At 44.6% G+C, this 21,454-nt stretch overlaps 1 protein-coding gene and 1 long non-coding RNA gene across 2 annotated transcripts in view; one reads left to right on the top strand and one right to left on the bottom strand.

Moving 5' to 3' along the window:
* The window catches only part of CACNG4 (calcium voltage-gated channel auxiliary subunit gamma 4), a 40,338-nt gene extending 23,914 nt beyond the window's left edge, over positions 1-16,424 (top strand). The window contains exons 2-4 of the mRNA XM_068655489.1: positions 7,334-7,417; positions 11,941-12,081; positions 13,314-16,424. Coding sequence (XP_068511590.1) covers positions 7,334-7,417; positions 11,941-12,081; positions 13,314-13,852 — 764 coding nt within the window. The 3' untranslated portion in view covers positions 13,853-16,424. The remainder of the gene's footprint in view (positions 1-7,333; positions 7,418-11,940; positions 12,082-13,313) is intronic.
* On the bottom strand, positions 7,430-21,436 carry LOC137841963 (uncharacterized). The gene is made up of 5 exons (XR_011088846.1): positions 20,269-21,436; positions 18,603-19,319; positions 18,267-18,342; positions 16,735-16,810; positions 7,430-11,732 (listed from the first exon to the last, which is right to left on the bottom strand). It is a non-coding gene; the product is annotated as an uncharacterized lncRNA (long non-coding RNA).
* Positions 21,437-21,454: the final 18 nt, after the last annotated feature.

The raw sequence follows: 21,454 nt of genomic DNA, 5'->3' as shown, positions 1-21,454 counted from the left end.
TTACTGGGTGGTACACAGTGGTATTCAGGGCATTATGTCCTGGATTGCAGCATGAACAAATCTGCTCAATGAGCAACTAGAAGTGACCACACAACAGCAGGTGTCTTCACCACCCAAGTGAGATGTGGTCTCCTGCATGCCTAACTTCTTTGGGCAGTAGTGAGCATCACCAATGTCTGGAGGACATCAGCTAAGATGCCACGTGGGCCATGGGAAACTCAAGGGTGTTAGAAGAGAACGGGGTGGGTCGTGACACAAAGGCCACCGTGCCCAAGCAGAAACCTTGCCAGTTGCTATTTAGGGCTTTGAAATCGGCACCTAAGTCAGCAGAGATGGCTCTTCAGAAATGTGGAGCATGAACTCTACTGCATTGTGAGACTGTTGCAGAAAAAAAGCAATGCAAGAAATAGAGCAGCACACCCTTCGTTCTGCAGGGGTACGGCGAGAGGAGAAGCTGTGAGCTGCCTCCATTTCCAACGGAGAGGGCTTTAGCTGGGAATTGTAGAGGAGAACCAAGAAAAGGCAACAGGATCTGACAGTGCAGACAGGCTGGTGAGAGGAGATCGTAATGTCCTGGAGTAAATACTGGTGGCATAAGGCAGTCTCTTTTCTCATAGCGAGTGTATGATAAATGCAGAGTGGAGCATTAATTACTGTAGGGAGGTAAGAGAAGTGGAGTGAGGCTAATGGTAAAGCAACTGGTAGCTGTTCACATGGCATTGAGGGGAGGGATGAAAAGCAGTGAGCAGTGGAGGGCCTGCAGGCAGCACCAGGGGGGACTGCAGAAGGGGGAAATTCATGTCACAGCAGAAAATAAAAAAATAAGAGACTTGAGGAGGAGTTCTACTTTGCCCACCAGACAATTGAAAATAGATCAAAAGCAGAACCCAAAGGGTTTGTTAGAGCTGACAGCTCTTAAGGAAGAAAGTGGGGCAAATTTCATACATTTCAACGTTTTTAAATCATTTTCTTTTTGCCCAGAAAGTAAGGTAGGAGCAAAGAAAGGGAGAAGACCTGATTCAGATATCACCGTTAGTAGGTGAGACACAGCTCTGAGTCCACAGCACTGAATTGGGCCCTTTATCCCTGCTCCTTAAAAGTTAGCATTTCCGGTCCCCACAATGAGAAATAAGTGAATTATCCATCTTTTTAGGTCCCAAGCATTTTTCTGAAAACAAGACCTACCCTGGCAAAATATGACAATAACCCCAGGTGCTGGCAGTGCTCCTCATCAAATTCACCTTCAGGAGGAAACAAAAATACAAACTGTCAAATGGACAAAAACCTCCCTGACTGTCAGGACTCAGGAGGTGTCAGCCAGCATCTGTCTCAAAAACAAGCTATACTTCCAAGTTTCCAGCTTCACCAGGATCTCGCAACAGCCGAAGGCAGACACCCAATAAATGGGTATTTAACCTCCCAAGGCTTCTTTCTCTTCTGGCTCCATCCTCCTCGGCGATGAAGGCAGCAGTACAGCAGCAATGTGGGGTAGCAAATTCACACGGGGTGTGTTTTGCACACGATCTGCATCAATACTTCATGATTTCTTCTGCAATAACAGCATTAAGCATCCTCTGGCAGAGGCTCACAGGAGCCCCGCTTGCTCGAGTAACTTAAAGAGAGACCTGTGAGATTGTCAGCAAACAGTGGGAGACGAATCATCAAACTCTGGACAAATTAACATAGAAAGTGTCAATTTACAGGAAGAAAAAATCTAATTCTGTTGCCTGTGGCCTGTGTGGAGAGGCCCAAAATTGCCCCAGTTTGACCACAGGGCAGGTTTTGAAAGTAAAAGGGGGTGCACCACACATTCCTCTTTACAGCAGTTATTTTGTGATGGGGAATGAAGAGAAAAGAAGGTTAATTCAGCAGCAACATTTGCCATTGTGTGTCAGCCCAGTGAGGCAGAGGGGTTGTGCTGGTAGAAAATCAAAGAAATGAACACAGAGCACTGATAGATGCTGCACTGCAAATTTTGCGGAGAGGAACGTTTTTGGCATGTCTACTCTCTTTGCTCACTATTGCTCAAATCACACTGCAAAAGATATCACAACTTGTCAGCAGAGAAGTCTTCCTAAGGAGACGACCACAGAAGTGCTTCTGTTCTCCTGGCAGAGTCCGGCCCTGAAATGCTCTCGCTCACTATAAATAGAGGTTCTCCACTTCTGTCAAGGGAAGCGCAAAGCCATGCCATTAAGGAAACCCAGTCCCGTGTGGCTTTGCTCAGATGGACACTGTCTTCAGGCAACTTCACTTACAAAAGCCCTGCTCTGCCTGTAAAACAGAGGTACAGGCTGTGGTGCTGTCGGTCAGCCTGCTCTGTGCTGATAAATTCCGAGAACTTGTTATCAAAACACTCAGATATTGCAGTGTTGCAGTAAATCAGGCTAATGGTCTGCTCTAGAACCAAAGCACAGTGCTTAATCACAGAATAAATGCAACAGGCAGAGCCAGTGGCCCAAATTTCCAGTGGTTCCCTGCTAATTGCCTTATGTTTAATACGCAGCCTGCTCCTTGCAGCTTGTGTCTGCTGTAACTGGAAACACAGGCTGGCAAATGATCTTGAAAACCATTTCCTTACATATCTTCAAGCCGTCCCAGAAGACCCCCATTTGCCAGAAAGAAATCAGCTGCTCAGTGTGGTTTGGGGCTGGGTGGTTGCTCGGTGTGCCTACCTGCCTGCAGGTAATCAGTGCAGCCACACAACCACTCCTGCCCTGACATTCATAGCAATCGTTCCATCACCAGACCCTCCCTAAGGAGAAAAGTCTGCCTAACTCTATTAATAGTGTGCGCGGGTGTGCTCTCGGTATCTGTAGCTGCTCAAGACCTACAGGAATGTGGCATGTTGGCAGCAGAGAGTTTGACCCAAGGAGGCAGCAAATGCCTGGTGTCCTGTGAGAAAACCAGAACGGCTTCTCAAAGAAATCCCCAAACTGCTGTTTCCCTGCACAGTTTTATCACCAAAGGCAGTGGAGATGGCTGGTAGATGAAATGGTTAATGAAGCAACAGCTCTGCAGAAGCTGTTGATGGAGGAGGCAGCAGCTAGACCCATCTATCCTCATGTGTCTCCCACCGCTATCAGATATCGCCTCCCGAAAGCTCGTGCTCAGAGCAGGGAGATGGAAATTGCTATTGACAGAAGTACCCCGCAGACAAGGTCCTCTACTGCAAAGCTGCTAGCGTCTTGCTTGGTGAAAACCTATTTTAAATGACAACAGAACACTATGTTTTGGAAAGACCTCGCTGGGTACGTTTTTCAGGATTGGGGGGGTGGGGAATAAAAGTACAGCCTTGACAAATATCTTCAGACATTTAAGCACTCTATCTTCCAGTGCTGATTTGTGCAAACACTTCCAGGGCATCGGGGAATGTTGTCACTGACAAATACTAACCACGGGAAATGGATGTTTGGAAGAAATGGCTGATAGTATGACCAGCAATGATGAGATCATGTAATGCATCCGACATTAGGAAAAAAAAGTTTAGTCAAGCTTGCATCCTACAGCATTAAGGATTGCTCTCAGTGATCAAAACGTATAACCCCATCTAACACTTCTGCAACAATACAGGCAGCATTACTGAAGGATTATTTGAGAAAGATCAAGGAAAAGGTGGCATGTCAGCATAAATTGTGATCACTGCTTTGATTTGCTGTTGAAAACTCTGTGTACTTGAGATCCCAAACCCCCAAACAAAGCTTAATCTTGATTAGGCACTACAGTTCCCCCCCTTATCATATTATCTGAGTACGTCACATTCTGATTATAGGTATCTGAACACTTAGTGAGGTTGAGAAGTGTTAACCTTTGTAGAAGAAGCCCTTGAACACAGAGCAAAGCCGAGTCAGAAACAATTTGCAGTTTTTAAATGCCAACTAAGTATGCTGCAACCAGTGGGAAAAAAAAATCTTACAGCATCAGCAACACTTCAGAAAATTTGCCTCTTCCTTATCATTAACCCAGATCCTGAAGTCCTGGCTCTGAATGCAGAATGAAGTTATTATTATAAGGAGAAAAATGCATTATAATATTTGTATTTCTAAAAGCATCATTTAAACATATCAGTAATCATTCAAAGAAAGGCATAATACTTACAGCATCTCGGTGGGATGTTATATCTTACTCTCAAGAGGTATCCAGAAGTGCTTCTCAATATTTTAGTACCTGTTAGGCAGTGATTGCAGTTTATTTATCTCTCTCTAGTGGATACAGAAGTACAAGTTAAATATTCCATCTTCCCCTCCAAAGGATTTAAGGGACTGTATCCCCGTTCTAAGGCAAAGAAAAAAATCACCCTTCCACATCACATCCTGGTGTGGAAAATAGCCTGTGGGTGCCTTTACTGAGTGGGGACCAGTCGCCACATTTGTCTATGTATTTTTTCAAGGCATCCTCCATGAAGTCTTTGAGAAGAGCTTCAAGGAGTTCTGACCTTGTGTAGATACTGTAGAGTGGTTGTTAGTGAATTTAATACAAGCATTTCCTTTTTTCTTTTGCATTGCTTTACATGATAGGGCATGGAGCTGGGTATTCCACCAATACTTGGGGAGAGGTGTGCTACTTCTGTATTTAAGTACAAGTAAGATTGTGCTTTTCAAGCTGACCAGCCCAGCTACTTTTAATTTTTCCCAAATCTGAGTTTCAAAGTCCATTGTTATAAATTAAAAAAAAAGTACTGTTACATTTCCTAGCAAAACTTTGTTTCTGGTACTTTGGGGATTTAAAGACCCCTCAATACACTGTGGACTACAAGAGTTCTTGATAGCAACTTCAATCCTTACCAAGAATTTAATAAGCTGTCACTGAGATATGACACCTATTCAGTTTATGGAAAAAAATTACCCAGTCTGTGTCTGCTATTAGTTATTAAATATTGTAGGCACTGAAGAGAACTCTGATCCATGATCTTAACAACAGCAAAACTATTGGGAAGAATATTTTGGATTCCCAGGCTTTGATACATGTCCAAATTTCACAGCCATTTGTGCTTTTTATGACAATGTTGGCCAGAACAACCAATCACCAAATCCCTAAAAACTGGAAGTGGGAAAGAACTCTCAAGCACCATTACAATTTTCTGTTTGGGACTGATTATCTTTTTCCACCTCTACCAGACTTGGTGATACTCTCCTATGTGAAGGACTGTGGGTATAAAGGAGCAGGAAATAAAGGTCTCCAGCCTCAACACTGGAGAAGCCCAGACACTAACACAACCCATCCTGCCCTGCAGCAGAAGGGATGGCTTCATGGACTCATTGTAAGAGAAGCTCTGCTAAGGGGCCCATTTCATTCAGAAGTTTAATAATATAAGGCCATTTTACAGAGGCCAGCCCCCCCATCAATCCATCAGTACTCTGACACAAGATGCTTGGGGAACGTTTCAGTCTTCTTGTCTCTTAATTGAGTTTCTGGAAGCAGGACATTTATATGGGCTGTCATCCCTGCCTGAGCTCTGGTGTCTGACAACAAGCAGAAGCAGTTGCAGAGAGCTCCCACCTGCTCGCATGGAAGCTGTGGGAGCTCTGTTACCTGTTGAACCTCTGCTTTTCTATCAGCTCTGGAAAAATTAACTAAATTCAAAGTTATTGAAGAAGTGCATACAGACAGAAAGACAGACCAGTCTATATCCACAAAAGCAGAGTCATTGAAAGGCCTGTTTCTGTAGGAAATTAGGGTGAGAAGATGATTCAATTGATTTATTTGTTGAATAGGAGAGAAAAAGTCATATTCTGAATGTATTTCCTCTAAATTAGCCCACCATAGTGAAGAGGCTCAAAGAAATGACCATCCAGTCTCAGGGGCCCTATTACACTGGGAGGAATTTAATTTCTTTGTGTGAGCTTCCATAAAAACAAGCGGTGGGATCTTTAAAATCTGAATTTCGGATTGCCTTGCTGGAGAGCTACAAGGAGCAGAAAGCAGCCGATGGCAGAGGGACGCACGGGAGGCAAGCGGCAGGAGCAGCGCCTGGCTGGCAGGCTCTCAGCCGCCTCGCGGGCAGCACCAGCGTGTTACTTCCACACCCAACGTGAGCCACTTACGTGTTGTTCACAGCCTTTGAAAAGCTGTGCGGGGAAAGCCTGAGCCGTTCCCACAATTAGAGTAGCTACATCATTTGCTGGAAGAATTAAATGCGCTGTAGTAGCAAACCTGCAGTTGACACTCACAGGGTGCAATTGAAATCCTGCGGATTAGTAATTCTTTTGAGATCTTTGTAATCATTGGTAATAGGTAGTGAAATAAATCCACAGTTATATCCTACAGACTGCAGCTGTGCTTCTGTTAAAGCAGTATTAACTGATGGTTTTTAAATCCTTCTGCCAGCTAGAGCTGTAAGCACTGAAACTCCTGTGCAGAGGATAACTCATCCTGGGTGATGTATGCTCCTGAGCACGAAAGCGCTGGTTAATGAATAATGAAAGCACCAAGGCAGAATCACACCTCAGGGCTTCTCTCCTGCAGGAAGCTCTCTGGGGAGACCTCCCCATGCAGCTCACTGCAGCAGCAGCCTCAGCCATCAGCTTGCAGCTGAGACCAGCTGCGGCGAGGTACGATCGTGATAGAAAGTAAGACAAAATACTGATGCAAACCTTTATGCAGATGGACAAAGTGCTGAACTTCATTTTGTTCAGCCAACTGTGGGATTCATCCATCTGATTCCAGTGTTGCCCCATCAGGTCTCAGGAGTGCACGCTCATGGCCTGACTTGCTGCACAGGCGCCCAGTTAACTAAGCAAATATGCCGTTAGGAAATGAACCAACCTTGAGGGGACATAGGGGTTTAAATTGCCGCAGGAAGAGATTTATGGACTTGTTTTCCAAGCCTCGAGAGTAATTGAAGAGGCGTCAGACAGTTCAACGCCCAGCAGCTCTGATAAGGGACAGCAGCACCTCAGTGGGGACCAGCACCGTACCGGTGCCCAGCCTCGCCGTGGATTCCCAGCCCTGGAGCAGGGACCCAGAGTGACAGTCATGCCAGGAACAAAAAGCAGCTTTACAAACTCAGTATCCTTGCAGGATAAGCAGGGCACTAAGAAAGTAAAGCACAGAGAGATTAAAAAAACTCAAGAGAATTATATTAGTGGCAGACTTCAGAAAAAGAACACAGGAATCCTGGCTCTCCCTTCCTGCAGTTAGGCTTCAGGCCAACCTGCCCAAAATTTATGACCCAAGAGATGGTTTCTTGATGGCATAAAAGATCAGTGGCATATCAGTTGCATACGTAAATTATTCTCCACAGAAATAGGAAAGGGAAATAAAGCAGAGCTGGCAGAAGCCCATCGACCTGGTCCTCTTGCATATATGTTATGTTTGCTTTGTTTCCATTTAGGAATCTACAAAGGACATTGCTTCCGAATCAACCACTTCCCTGAAGACAATGACTATGACCATGACAGCTCAGAGTACCTTCTCCGTAAGTTGAAAAGTAATGCCTTGTACACAGAACTAGCAGATCAACAGAGACTTGCCTGGGTGTCTCTTCTGTAGAGCACAGTCACAGTCATATTTATTGCAAGGGCCTGGCCCTCCCTCAAGGACCTCCATTTTAAGGGTTTCCTTCATCCACGGTAACTTACACAATTGTGGTGCCTGTTCTTTTAAAATTATATGGAAACATTCAAAATGAAAACCACAGCTGTCATTCCCAGATTAGAGAGGATATTTTACAGAGGGAACGTTTACCTGGTTACTGTACTAAAATTGGTTTGAGGAGTGGGTTCCTGCCCATGAGGAAGCTTTTCCCATTGCTTAAATCCAGCCCTTATGCAAGCCTCATCCTTTGCAGCTGCTCTGAGCTACCTCCCCATGCAGTGAAATTACTGCATTTTAGGAAGGAAGCTGAAATTTCTGCAGATAACAGCAAAATCTCAGTATGAATGTGGGCTGTGGCTTCTCTGCATGGGCAGCCAGCCGTTGGTGCTTTGTGCCAGTGTGAAAGCCCTCACAGAAGTTATTTCATCCACCAATCTGGTGCTTGAAATAAGGACAATTGTTCCGTCTTCCCCCCAGTGACCACTCGCTCAGTTGATATGCAATGTCCTGGAACCTGAGTGTGAAACTTCATGAATCCTGCAAAATTTCAGTTAGATTTCCCCTTCCCCTTGGACGCCTTGCCTAGTTGTTTCTTTTGCACAAAAGAGCTGACCAGCAGAGCTGAAAGCAATGCCCTTTACAAGAGAAAGAAACTGCAGTTCACAAGGTGTTGGGAAGGCTTCAGGGAGCAATGAATGAGGCTGCTGGCTGAGACATCCAGCAAAGCAAAATGCTCCTCAATTACACTGCTATTAATTACCTGAAACACCACTTAGAGAACCACTCTGTCCTTCTGCTCACTTCTGGGAAACAACTTCAGGTTGCTAAGACAAGAAGAAAAAAAAAATCTCTCTGAAAGAGTCTGCTTACCAGAAAACCTGGATCTTTTTTCATCTTTACTCTTGTCAATTTAGATCAGCTGTAGTGCTTGGGTGACATGATTTCAGTGCTTGGGCGATGGCAGACTAGCAGAATATGAGCACGGCTGCATTTATCCTTCATGTAAAGCCTTGGAACTAATGTGAAATTGATGCCAAGTCAGCTTTAGGAAAGAAACATCATTAGTAAAAGGACTGCAAAGGAAAGATGAATTAAGTAGCATCTTGATAAAAGTGTATTATGCCTTCTTTATTTAGAGAAAAGATAGAACTGGGAAAAACAGTCTACAGCTGCTCAGTAAGACAAGAGATGGGTAAATTGTTTGTAAGTGTACTTGTGACTGATGATCCTAAAAGCTGTTTTCAAAAGTGGCTATGTGCAAGCTTTAAAAGCCAGTTGGCCCAACCCTTTATGTCTTCTGCAAAATCAGGATCCAGGCACTCCACCCTCGGAGGAGAGCTCACCCTCTATATTCTGCACAGATAGGATTCCCCTGCTTTCACTTCTAGGAAGCAAACTACTGCTTCAATTAAAATGAATACAGTTGTTTTAGAGATTGCTGAAAGGTTATGTACCTAAATCAAAAATAAATGAGGTCATATGTATGTGTAATAAGGACGAAATCATTGTCTAACGAGACACAGAGGTATTCACATCCCATTTACAGGAGACATGATGCTCTCCTTACCATTTTTGCCCTCTACAACACTTTTGCAACCTGCTGTCCCTGTATCAGCCACCAGGATTTTTAGCCACCAGACTTTGGCAGGGCCATAATGGGGGCAACCCTTCCTGTTCACCTAAGGGAGGTGAAAGGGAAAACTTTGGTTCCTGTTCAGGCAGCCCTTGCTCAGATGAAGGCACCAACCCTGTGTGCATCTTGTGCTACTCACAGGGCAGCATGCGGGCTCTCAGCCTGCTCCACAGATACCGAGCTAACCTAGACTCCAGATAAGTGTAAAGAGATGGAGTTAGCAGAACTGAGCCCCAGTTCAAAACCCTACTGAAATCAGTGAAAAAATGCCTGATTCTAGGAGGCTTCCAGAGCGTGGGTAGGAGCAGGAGTCTGGATTTTGCTCTTTTCAGGCTGCTCCCTGCAAAATCAAAGGAACGGGAGCCACGGTGACTACAAACACGTGCAAAGAAGCTTTAACTCCTCCTGCTCAGCTCCCTCAGCCGCCTACCTCCTGCTTTCGGAGGAGAAGGAAAGCGGGAGGAGGGCCAGTGCCCGCAGCCCTGCGGGCTGAGCGGCAGAGCCCGCTGCGGCGCTTCCCCAGAGGTGTCACAGCGCGGAGCGCCGAGCGGCAGCCGATGCAAATAGACAGGACGGTAAACAAGGGGAAAAAAAAAGCAGGGGAGAGAGCAAAAACCAGATTCCCTTAATGTTTTCTGATGTGCTGTCATTTTATTACCAGTATTGGGAGAAATATGTAAATTCTACAGGGTACCTATGGGCCTCCTTTTAAATTTCAGAGCTAAAAGTCCCCATTGTACCCAAGAGAACGCTGTATGTTTTGTTTCTCTTCACATTAATTACCTAATACAGAAAAATTATCTCTGGAGCATTTTGCTAGATGTAATACAACCCACCCAGTGTATTTGGCATGTCTGGGAAGTCCCTTCTGACAATATCAGTGAAGCATTTTAGGAAAGCCCTTTAATTTAACTAAAATCAGTATAAACAGCCTGAAGATAAAATATAAAAAACAACAACCAGAAGGAGTGGCCACAGCAGATTTTAAGCCTATGCAGCCTTTTTCCAGGACACCAATAGACAGTGATTTGGGGCTCCTCCATGTCGGGGAGCACAAACAAAGCCTGACATCGAATCTTTGTCTAATAATTGACTCTGAAAACCGACCCAGAAGTCAGAGCACCGTTACCTCTGCCTGCATGCGGGGGTACGCCCAGGGCAGCAGAATGGGCTCTCGGCCCTCAGTGGGCTTTGATCAGTGACCTCACATCCTCGTTACTTGGATGTGCCAATTATTGCAAAACACTCTGTGAATAATAACGCGTCTGACAGAGCTGGGTTTAGCTGCGGTCAGAACATGCCCCCTCGGTAAAGGACGCGTGCAGCGTCGTTGCCAGGTTTGGTAGGAGATGTACTTTTCTCACTGTTGCAGATCGATACAGGCACAAGCTTCCCGGGCAGGGACTGTCTTTTTGCTTTATCTTTGCACCATCCTAATGAGCCCTGGGCCTGTCGCTCGGGCTCCTGGGGGCTTTGCAGCGCACACAAAAGCAATGCTGTTATTAAATGCCCAGCCCTGTCCCTCTTGCAGTCAGCGGGAGTTTTGCCACCGGTCACCAGGGGAATCGTTAGAAAGCAATTCACTAAATTGGGAACGCCGCGGCCATCAAAAGTAAAATGAGAAAGCATCAGCTGTAGCATCTGGCCGTTCCTCCCCAGGTAGCAGTGCCGCTCACAGTGCGTGGCACCCGGGAAGATGGCACCCGGGAGAGGCCATGCCGCTGATGCTCCAGATGGCCTTTTTTTGGCAGTTTGCTCCTCAACATGCACCCAGCCCTGGGGATCCCCACATCCTCCCAGTGTGCCATGAGGTTTGCACCCTTCCCTGACACCAGCCTCTGCCCCCCCAGCCCGAGCATCTCTGCCTTGTACCGCTCCTGCTGACGTGCCCCCACATCTCCCCCCGGCTTTGGGGCAACCCTGCTGTCTACAGCACTGTCCTGTACCTGATCACTTCTTCAAAAACATCCTCTCCACATGACAGGATAACCCAGCTCCTCTCCATGTAACAGCATAACCCCTTTCAGGAGCTCCTACCAGGTTTTCCCCCTTGGTTTATAGAGCACATTCTTCTCTCTTCTAGCACCTGTTCGTCTTTCTTCAGTCCTTTTGTTCCCTCCCTGCCGCTTCCCTTTCCATTGTTGCCTAGCCTAGAAATGACCCTACTCTGAAAGCTGGCCCAAAGCGGTGGTTTAGGTTTTTGTGCAGGGATTTTATAGCCCATGTTGATGAATGGACTGAAGCATATAGAATTTTAAACAACTCCACTTAGCTGTCAGGAAAGTAAACACAAACATCCAGCATACACGTCTTAAAATCTCTCCCACAGAAATCTGAAAGGTTTCTAAGTCCTAAATACTCAGCAGGAAAAGAGGGGCTGTTAGCTGTGCTCACCTTATGGGTGTGCCAAGCAGCAGATCCTCTGCTGAGGCCATCCCCAGACGTTGCAGCGTTCGCAGCCAGCCCATGAATTTTTCAGTGCCGCTCCCTGCGTGATGCTGGCACTTGCTGTTACTTATCAGCAATGTTCTGGTGGCAATAACACTGGACTTCCTCCTAGAAGCTGAAAAGATTAAAAGTGTTCAACTGAGAGTAGCCCCACTACATTGGCCACCCACCTTGTCTCCCAAAAACCTGCCCAGAAGTGCAGATCTGTGGTAGCTGCAGCTAAAGCCAGGGGTTTGGTGACTTTGTCATCTCTGCACTAGCACCTGAGGAGGTATCTGAAATGATTACTGTCTGTCATGTTTTGCTTCCTATCTCCTCTGCAGGCATCGTCCGTGCCTCCAGTGTGTTCCCCATCCTGAGCACAATATTGCTGCTGCTGGGAGGGCTCTGTGTCGGAGCAGGGAGGATTTACAACAGCAAAAACAACATTATCCTCAGTGCTGGGATTCTCTTTGTTGCAGCAGGTATGTTCTCCTTAAATTGAGTCCTTAAGAAGTGCTGCCTTTTTGGGACTGAAAATGCAAAAGTGCAACTTGATGGAGAAGCCACCAGCCCAGCAAGATGCCCAGCGTGGCCTAGTCAGGGGCAGGGACCCAAAAATACCATGGGGCAATCAGTGCTCTGAGTCCAGCTGGGAGGAGAGGTGGAAGGACACCACCTCACATCCACGGCTCTTCTTCCACTCCCTAAATTTCCTTCCCAAAGCCTAAATTCTTTCAGGGCATTCTCATTGCAGCGGGCATTGTGTGATCCTGCAGCTTTACACTGCTGATCTGCTGATATAAAAATCAGGAAATCCCGTTTGTGTTGCTCACTCCTGATGAAGGCAAGCCCAAGGAAAATGATTCAGATCGAGCTTTCAGGCTGGCCACAAGGCTTCAAGGACGGATGCTTCCCATGGAAAATCTCATGGGCAGATCTCTCCCTGTATCCCTTTCCTGGAATGAGAGCATGACCAACATCATGCTAGGCACATTTCTTAAGAAAGAAATGTTTTCAAAGCTCTAGAGAAGCTTTTAGTTTTCTTGAAAAAGAAATTCCAGGAAGCTAAAGCAAATAACATGCAGTTTGTACACTACTTACATTTATTGAACATTAGATAATGAAATAAAAACCTGAATCAGGCAACTCTTATAGCCAGGACCGTTTTTTTCCTCTTATATGGTGACAGATAAAAAATCACCTATGCTAGGTGAGCATGTTTTTCACACTAGAAACATCTGAGAGAGTCAGGCACATTGTTAATAGCCTTCCCTGAAGCTCAGTTTAAGCATGCTACATTCAGATGAAAATTCAACAAGGTGGAAGACAACTTATCTTGATCGAGGTGAACAGCCATAGCCCTGAGCTCAAAATGTATTTTTATTACTATTCTGAATGTTAGAAGCCCAACTAACAATATTAGAGAGCTCCCATATGCTGCTTCCTTTCCGCCATGCCAATGAAGAAATGGGGACAAATCCTGCTGAATCTTTTAGAATATTTAGATGCACGTGATGTGGGTATGTTTTTGTTTTTGTTTTTGTTTTGTTTTGTTTTGAAGAATAAATGAAATAATTAGATAAATAAAAGAGTAAATAAATGTAATGCGATTTCCTGGTCATAATCTTAGAACCATTCAGGTCCAGAAAGTAACATGGCTTGTATTTTAACTGTCCAACCACATGACAACTGACTTCTGCTTTTCTCTCTCTAGGACTAAGTAACATCATAGGGATCATTGTCTACATATCAAGCAATGCAGGTGACCCAAGTGACAAGCGAGATGAGGACAAAAAGAACCATTACAACTATGGTTGGTCTTTTTATTTTGGAGCCTTGTCTTTTATCGTGGCTGAAACCATAGGTGTTCTGGCTGTGAACATTTATATTGAGAAGAACAAAGAGCTGAGGTTTAAGACCAAGAGGGAATTCCTTAAGACTTCTTCCAGTTCTCCTTACGCCAGGATGCCAAGTTACAGGTACAGGAGGCGGAGGTCCAGATCCAGTTCTCGATCTACAGAGCCTTCTCCGTCTAGGGACATTTCTCCGGTTGGCATGAAGATAGCAAGCACCATTCCCATGAACGAAATTTCCATGTACACCCTTTCCAGAGAGCCCTTGAAGGTTACCACGGCTGCCAGCTACAATGCAGACCAAGAAGCCAGTTTTCTGCAGGTTCACAACTTCCTTCAGAAGGAATTTAAGGAAGGACTCCACGTCAATATGGTCAACAGGAGAACGACACCTGTTTGAAGTACCTTCACTCCTCGTGCTTTCTGAAGAATTATCAAAACAGAACAGATCTGTCATGAAAGAGAAGGAGCGATGTGAAAATACCCTCTCACCTCTTTAATTGTGGCATGTGTTGAGGCAGCAAGTGGGGAACCTCTGGACCAACATAAAGATGTTACACGCTTGTAGCTTTTTTTGAAGCTATTTGGAGTTTGTTTCTTTCAGTTCTTGGTGTCACGAGATGAAGGTAGTTCATGTCCCTGCACTTTTGTAGTGTGTACAAAGTCTTGGAGAAACTGCGAAGGACTTGCCACCGGTGTGTTTAAAGGATTACAGAAGAATTGCTGTATGATTATTTTTTTTCTAAATTGAGATCCCTTACTACAAACTTGCAACTATAATTTATAACCAAGCCCAAGGATGAATACAAACTACTCCTCAAGTGATCCACTTCCATTTGACACAACGTAAGCTTTGCCTCTTTCCAAAAAAAAAAAAAAAAAAACAAAAACAAAAACAACAAAAAAAGAAGAATATTTTTGAAGGCGACACTGTCTAAAACTGATCTGTGCTACTGAAACTGTAAAGCATCCGTGTGCTGAGTGTTACAGACTCCCTGACGGGGCAGTAAGGGTCTCCTACCTGGGGGTGGAGGGCATCCCTCAGGGCAGCACGGGTGGGGGACGCAAGGGTGGGTGCAGCGCGAAACGCCTAGCAAGGGAAGGATTAAAGTAGGTGGGACTTGAGCATATTTGCAAACATCATTTCTTGCCTAACATTTAGAAAACTTGAATTCTCATTCCGACTAGCCCTAGTGCCTGATCCGGCGAGGTGCTGAGTGCTGTCTGTCAGGAGCAGGCCCCTATAGACTGCTTACAGCCAGGGCGAGGAGCAGAGCTGAGCCAGGGCGGCCCATGCGGGCACAGCGCCGGTTCCCTGCGACTGCATCCCCGATTTCCTTACTGCTTCACAAGTGCAACACTAACGCTACTGGAAACTAAGATACCTGAGCAATGTGTGTAAGAAGATGAGAAGCTAATAATGTTTGGACTAGCAAAACTTCCTGCAGCAACGGGAACTGAGCGTTAACAGAATGGATGACGACTTTGTATTTTTTAAAGTAGAACAAAAATAATCACCGTTTATGAGATATTTATTAAACTCTTTTTATTATGAATAAGTGCCGCATGGTGCAAGGTATAGTTGCTTTTAGATGGAAATGATGGTTCAGCCTAATTTAATTTATTTTGTAACGATGAATCTACTTATGTGCAGAGAGCCCACAGGAAACTCTATGCATCACCTAAGGGGGAGACTGATTTGCACCCTTGCTTCTGTATGTTTCTAAAAGGGTCTGAAATCTTTTTCTTTCTTTTAAACTTCTGCTTTCATTTTTACATTTAGGCTTGGATTCTCAAAGCTCAAGGGCCTGACTTAAGGTAATTTAATTTGACAGTACTCATTAATTTTAGTGACCACTCGACCAAGCCATATGAGAATGAGGTGCCCGATTCCCCTTCGATGAATTAGGGGCAATGCGAGAGGAGCATCTAGCTCCTGTAGGTTCCTTTGAATATACCTGTAATTTTTTTGTCCTGAAAAACTTTGGTACCAGAAGACTAGAAACATGGTGACAAGGAAAAAGCATGATTTGGAAAGCTGATGCTGGGAGATATCAGCCAAACTGTTAAAACCTCTTTAGTCTTAATTCACCCTGCAGTGGCAGCAGCGTCACAACGCGGTGGTGGTTTGGATGTGAGGCTTTCAGCCGGTGGAACCAAGTCCTCCAGCGAAACCCTGGAGGAGCTGCCTTAACATCCCCAAAAGATGAGCCTCTCCCTCCCAAGTAACCCCTGCTTAGCCCTCTCTCCATGCAAGAACCAAGACACAATTCTCAGTTTTAAGTGAAAGTCTTCCCCTACTAGCTGTTTTGCTCAGTTTTGCCCTCAGCCTGGCAGAGTGGCAGCATTTCTTTGGCAAACCATCCAGCGGAGGGGGGCTGGAGCCTTCATCCTTGCTTGGTAAGAATTTCCATTCAGGTTAAAACTCTGCTGGGATCCTTTTTCAGACCTCTGAACTCTGAGAGCTAATGCGAATGGAGCAATGGGAACTATTTAAAAGTAGAAAATGTTGTGCTACTTTCTGTATCAACACACTATGAAGAAAGATATTACACAAGCTTTTTAAAAAAAATCAAACAGAGGCAGATGAGAAAACTGTTTTTTACCTACTTTTCGGCTAGGACAACGTAAAAGAATTCTAAAATTATTAAAGTTCTTGATGAAAGGTTTTTTTTACAAGAATCTTTATGCTTTCAAACAATAAATTATTTCCTACTTTTGGAGACTTCGTAATATTAAAATACTTTGATTAGCTATGATAGAAGTAGAAGTTTGCAATGAAAAAACCTTCTGTCTCATTAGTGTGTCATACTAAGTGCTAATTAATTTACATCTAATTATAGTCAATGTATTTTTCAAGTGCAATTTCCCAGAACTATTTGTTTCCCACTGTGTTAATAAACTAATAGTTAGAAATAAGTCCTCATCCGTGTTTACTGTAATTAAGAATAAAACCATTCCCTTTAAAACCAGGAGCTAGATATAGGCTGTTTTTTCTAAACTCTTGTCCATTGAAGTAAGAGCGGACGGTGCGAGGTTTGCTTTGCGCCTTGACTTTGTTCTTTGAGTCACCATTTGCCAGTGAATGTGTTTAAAACCACTCGGAGCAGGGAAGTGCTCCCAGGGTGATGCTGGACACATGGCCCGGGCAGGCAGCAAGGGCGCTGGGGGTAACGGGGAGCAGGACGTGTGGCACTGGGGAGGATGGAGGCTGCGATTTCATGTCTGTTGTTTCATCTAACAACTAGAGTAAAAAAAAAAATAAAAAAATCAAAAACTCACTTTTCCTGTAGAAAACTTTGGTCCTGACAAAGCTGAAAAATCTGCAGTATTCGTGACGTGAAGAGTAGTGACGTATCTGAAAGGAATAGGATTGTTCTTGAAATCACACAGTGACGGTTTACAAAAAAATTCTGCTATTCCTGCACATCTCTTTGTTCATCCCTGGACAGCATCTAACACAAACTAGCCCCAGTTTCTCCATAAGGCCCGCAGATATCATCATCATATCGTTAACGATATCGGTCTTTTGGTAATAGCCTGTAACATGCTGTAACAGCAGACCTAAGAAGAAATGCTATTGGATCAGATTCCATTTTCTAAGAGAAAAAAAAAAGTTTCAGGTATACAGTCAGCCCTCTCTTCCTGGTTTCTTACACAGAATAGGAGTAAGACAAGAAATCACTTCATATGCCCATTCAACTAACAATAAACTATTTTTATATTTCCTTTCCTTTCTGTATGGATCACATATCCACAAGGGCTAATATATCACGTCCCTTGAGGTTACATTTCTGTCTGCAGTTCTAAAGTGTTATTGCCACTGTGCTTCAGTTCTGCTGGTGTAATCACAACCATGTATAATGTACTTAATCCTTACTTTTTAAATAAACCATTTTAAATGTATTTGGGTTTGTGTGGAGAAAGGTATCTAGATTTTTAACTTCCAGATCCTCCGAGCTGTGTTTATTTTTTCACATTTCTATCTGTTTTGATTGCAGCTGGTTAGTATTACTGGGAGAATATGAGAGAAAACAATATTCTTGTGGTCCCACAGACCAAGGAATCTCCAGGATAAGCTACCACAGCATTTCCAGGCATTTGGGTAGGAAACCCAGGAAAAAACTTCTATTTTCCAGCTTAAGCATGGCCCAAATGAGACACACTCTGGTTAAGGTGCCTGCTAGGTGTCTCCTTCAAATACTTCTTTTAACTTTTCCTTCCCATTTCCTACACCTCCAGACTAACGAAGAAGGCAGCGTGCATGCCTGTGTCCACCTGACCTGTGGCACGGCCTGCCCAGACACCTCTACACCCAGACCTGGAGCCACTGAAAGCTCAGAAATACATGGGATTTAATGAAGAGCGATGCTGTTCAAGGGGGAAGCACAGGTGGAGTCCTCGTGGCTCCGGAAACTGGAAGAAAAGAGGCCAGCGAGGAGGATGTGGCATTTCCTGAGGACCGAGAAAACGAACCAACATGGGAGGTGCTGAAAATAAAACAGACTTCTGCACCTGTCTGCGGGGCAGCTCGTCTTATGGCTTCGCCAGAGCTGCCGACCAAAAAGGCGATTGCTACCAAAAGAGACCGAGCCTGCAGGGAAGCCATGGCCAGCCCCGTGCTCGGTGGGACCTGTCCTGCTGAGAGGCAGGCTGGTAGATGGGCAGGGGGCTGCTTTTTTTGGATGGCAAACCAAAACATGCACAGGTTTTCCTCTTTCCTTCTGTGAAGAAAGGATTTCAGCCCCAGATTTGCTGAAACTGTGTTTGAGCTCAGAACACGCCCAATCTGCTCCACCCTGGGTGATTCTCACCTGGTAAGGGTCTTCTTGCTCTGCAAGGGGGCTGCAGGATTTGGTTAGGCTGGTTGCGGGAAGCAGTGAGGTTGGCCTGGAAGAAATACAGAAATGTGCAAATGTTGGGGAATGGAGCCAAGCCAACGCCTCTGCCAGGGATAAAACAATGCAGTGGCTGGTCTTGGGACACCTCATGTAGCATTTTCTCCAGTGGAGAAACACAACCAACCATGCCTCTCTTGCTTGCTGCTGTTAAAGTGCCACTAATTACAACCCTCCCTGCTTCCCAACAGGTCCTCATTAATACTCTTTTCATTTTTCATGTGATACAGATTTCTGAATGCAAATACTCACCAGCTGAGGCAGAGAGACTGCAGGAGCTGCTCCTCGGGGATGCTGTACCGCCGTCTTCTGGGTGTGCAGACAGCCCTGGGGGCCTCCTATAGCCTGCTCCTCTAGAAATCAGTTTTGCCAGACATTTTTGCCAGAAATCCCTCATGAGTGTAGGGAGAACAGAGCCTGTGGATGCACAACCCCACAAAAGACATCCCTGGGTTTCTCTCCCAGGGATGGGTGGCAGCAGGTCACCCTTTGGGGCTGGGGATATTTCTCCTTAGCTGCAGTGATGTGAGGTGTCAGTCTCTTGCACTGAAGCTCTTTCAGAATTGCACACATTCGCTTTCATTTTAGTTGTTTCTTGGGTACATTTAGGAAATTCAAACAAACAAACAAAATAAATAAATAAATAAAAATAAAATAAAAAGCAAACCCTGAGGAATGTTTCCAGGTCAGGATACCTGAAAGACAGCAGAAAGCATGATCCTTGCCAACACTAGAAGAGACACAAAAACCTACACCAACAAAAAAACTAATGAATTCCCACCCCTGCAGTCCTTGTAGGTTGTAATTAATCTAAAGCACGATCATTAGCACTTGCTTCCTCAGCATCCAAAGCCTTGCTTTGTGCCCACATTTGCAAACACTTTCCCATACTCAGCTTGCGGAGGATCAGTGGAGTTGGCAGCACCAAGGAAGTGGAGTCAGGATGCAGCTCCCAGGATGGACTGACACCTAGTGAAATTTAACAAGAGACTACTTCAAAAGAAATGGCATTACCATTTTTATGCATTCCTTTTCTATTTTAACGTCTGTTCCCTTTAGGCTTTTCCAGTTTCATGTGACCTCTTGGCTGTGATTAAGGAAATAGAAATGCAAGCCTCTAATATTTCTCTCTGTGTGACATCATAATTTTTTTATGCCTCAGAAAGCACAGTGCCATCAACCACTGGAAACACAATTCCTTCAGCCAGTGGGTAGTGTATTGAATGTGTACAACCAGCTCTGGAGCATCCACTTTTGGAGCAGAAGGTCCTTCCTCTGCCTGCTACAATTAATGCAACGCGTTGCAAAGCACAGGTCCCCACCAGCTGTTTGCACATCAGCGGTGACATTCAGCTGATCCCAAAGGAAATAACCCCAGGGAAAATTGCCCTGCAGAGAGCTACTTGCTGAGGAAAATATAAGTGCCAGGGGCTAAGTGGGAGTCAGGTAAGGGAGAAAGGCCCTCAGCATCTTGTAATTGTAATTAATTGCAGTAATCCCTTGGTGCCCTCCTTATGGTGGCACTGTTCAGTGCTCCAGCCCTGCCCTGCCACTTCCCCAAATCGGTCTGTTACTTCCAGTATAAAACCAGCTTTGGGAATCGGCACAAATGCTCCCCTTTTACTACACTCACCTTTCACCCTTCACTCATTGCTTTGGACTGTCCTCATTAATTAGAGCTCCTACCACTGCATCTGTATTTTGACCTCAAATTGGGGTGTTCACAAAACAGCACTCAAGCAGCTTTGACATTATCTTGACATGATAACATGATATTTGCAGATTTCCACTGACATTTTTTAACCATTGTTTTGACATTCAGGTGCTGTCACTCTCATTAGTTTGACATTGCAATTGTAATGTCACCTCCACAATAGCCTCTGCATTGACTTTATCATCAAATTAGTTTTAAAATCACCTGGAATATCAAAGCAAAGGAGAGAGATTGTGTCCAGGCACATCTGGGTCCCAGGGAACAGGAGTCTTTCCTAAAAACAGGCAAGGATGTGCCAGGCAGCCACTGGAGTTGTTTTACATATTGAGGCAAACCTGGGTGGTGGGAAAGCAAGCACTTGAAAGATTTGATATTAGAACAAAATATGCAAAAGACACAAAAGGAGAACAACAACAACAAAAAAAAAATGAACCAACTGCAAAAATAGCAAAAGTTGCTAGCTTCACCTGTGTGAAAATTTGCAGTTTTATTTCTGTTGCAGCCTTTCCTGCATGGGTACAGCAGAGGGTTGCTGTCGGAAAGGGTTTTTTCAGTTTGCAACCTGGAGCTGAGTGCTGTGGTCAGGGCAAGGCAAACCCTACAGGGAAGGGGGAGCCCTGGGGACAGCACAGTCCTGGGAGATGCAGAAGAAACGTGAAATGAAGTCGATTCTGTCAACAGTTCCCAGAGAAAAAATAAGGAGGGAGGAATGCCGAATCATTTTGATCCAATGTTCTCAAATGGAAAATGTTTCACTTAAATTGATGAAATACGTTCTTGCAATACAGAATCAGAAAATCATACAACAGTTTGGGTTGGAAGGGACCTTTAAATATCACCTCGCTCCAACCCCCCTGCCATAGGGATAATATCTAATATTATATATTATATACATGTTATAATATACACTATAATATATATATACATTATAATATTTCATAAGTTGAACCTTAAATATAACAAGAGCAGGGTCTAAAACCTTTAGCTCCTTCTGAAGGGAACCAAAACACACTCCTCCAGACCACTCAAAATACCTTAGGTTAATTCAAAATTAAATGTGATTAAGAATAAACAATACAATGAATAAGTTAGCTTATTTTGCTGCGTTCTTTATGCTCTGCCCTTGTGCCAGTGGCTCAGCTCCAAGCAGACTCCCAGCTCTGAACCTCTCCGTGCAGGAATGGCCACAGTCTGCAGGCGGTTTGTAGGCTCTGGCTCTGTTATTAAGCTATTTAGGATCAGACTGAACTCAGTCCCAACGCTATTATAAACACAGATGTTTTAGAACCTAGCTGAAAAGTTAATCATCCTATCAATGCCTATTTCTGGGCATGCTGCAAGTCAGCAGATTAGAGCCTTTTAGCGGCAGTGGTAGCGACTCTGAAGGAGC

The sequence above is a fragment of the Anas acuta genome, chromosome 18, assembly GCF_963932015.1.
Source record: "Anas acuta chromosome 18, bAnaAcu1.1, whole genome shotgun sequence".
Lineage (NCBI taxonomy): Eukaryota > Metazoa > Chordata > Aves > Anseriformes > Anatidae > Anas > Anas acuta.
The sequence above is the reverse complement of the archived record's forward strand: the minus strand, read 5'-3'. Positions and strand labels throughout refer to the sequence as shown.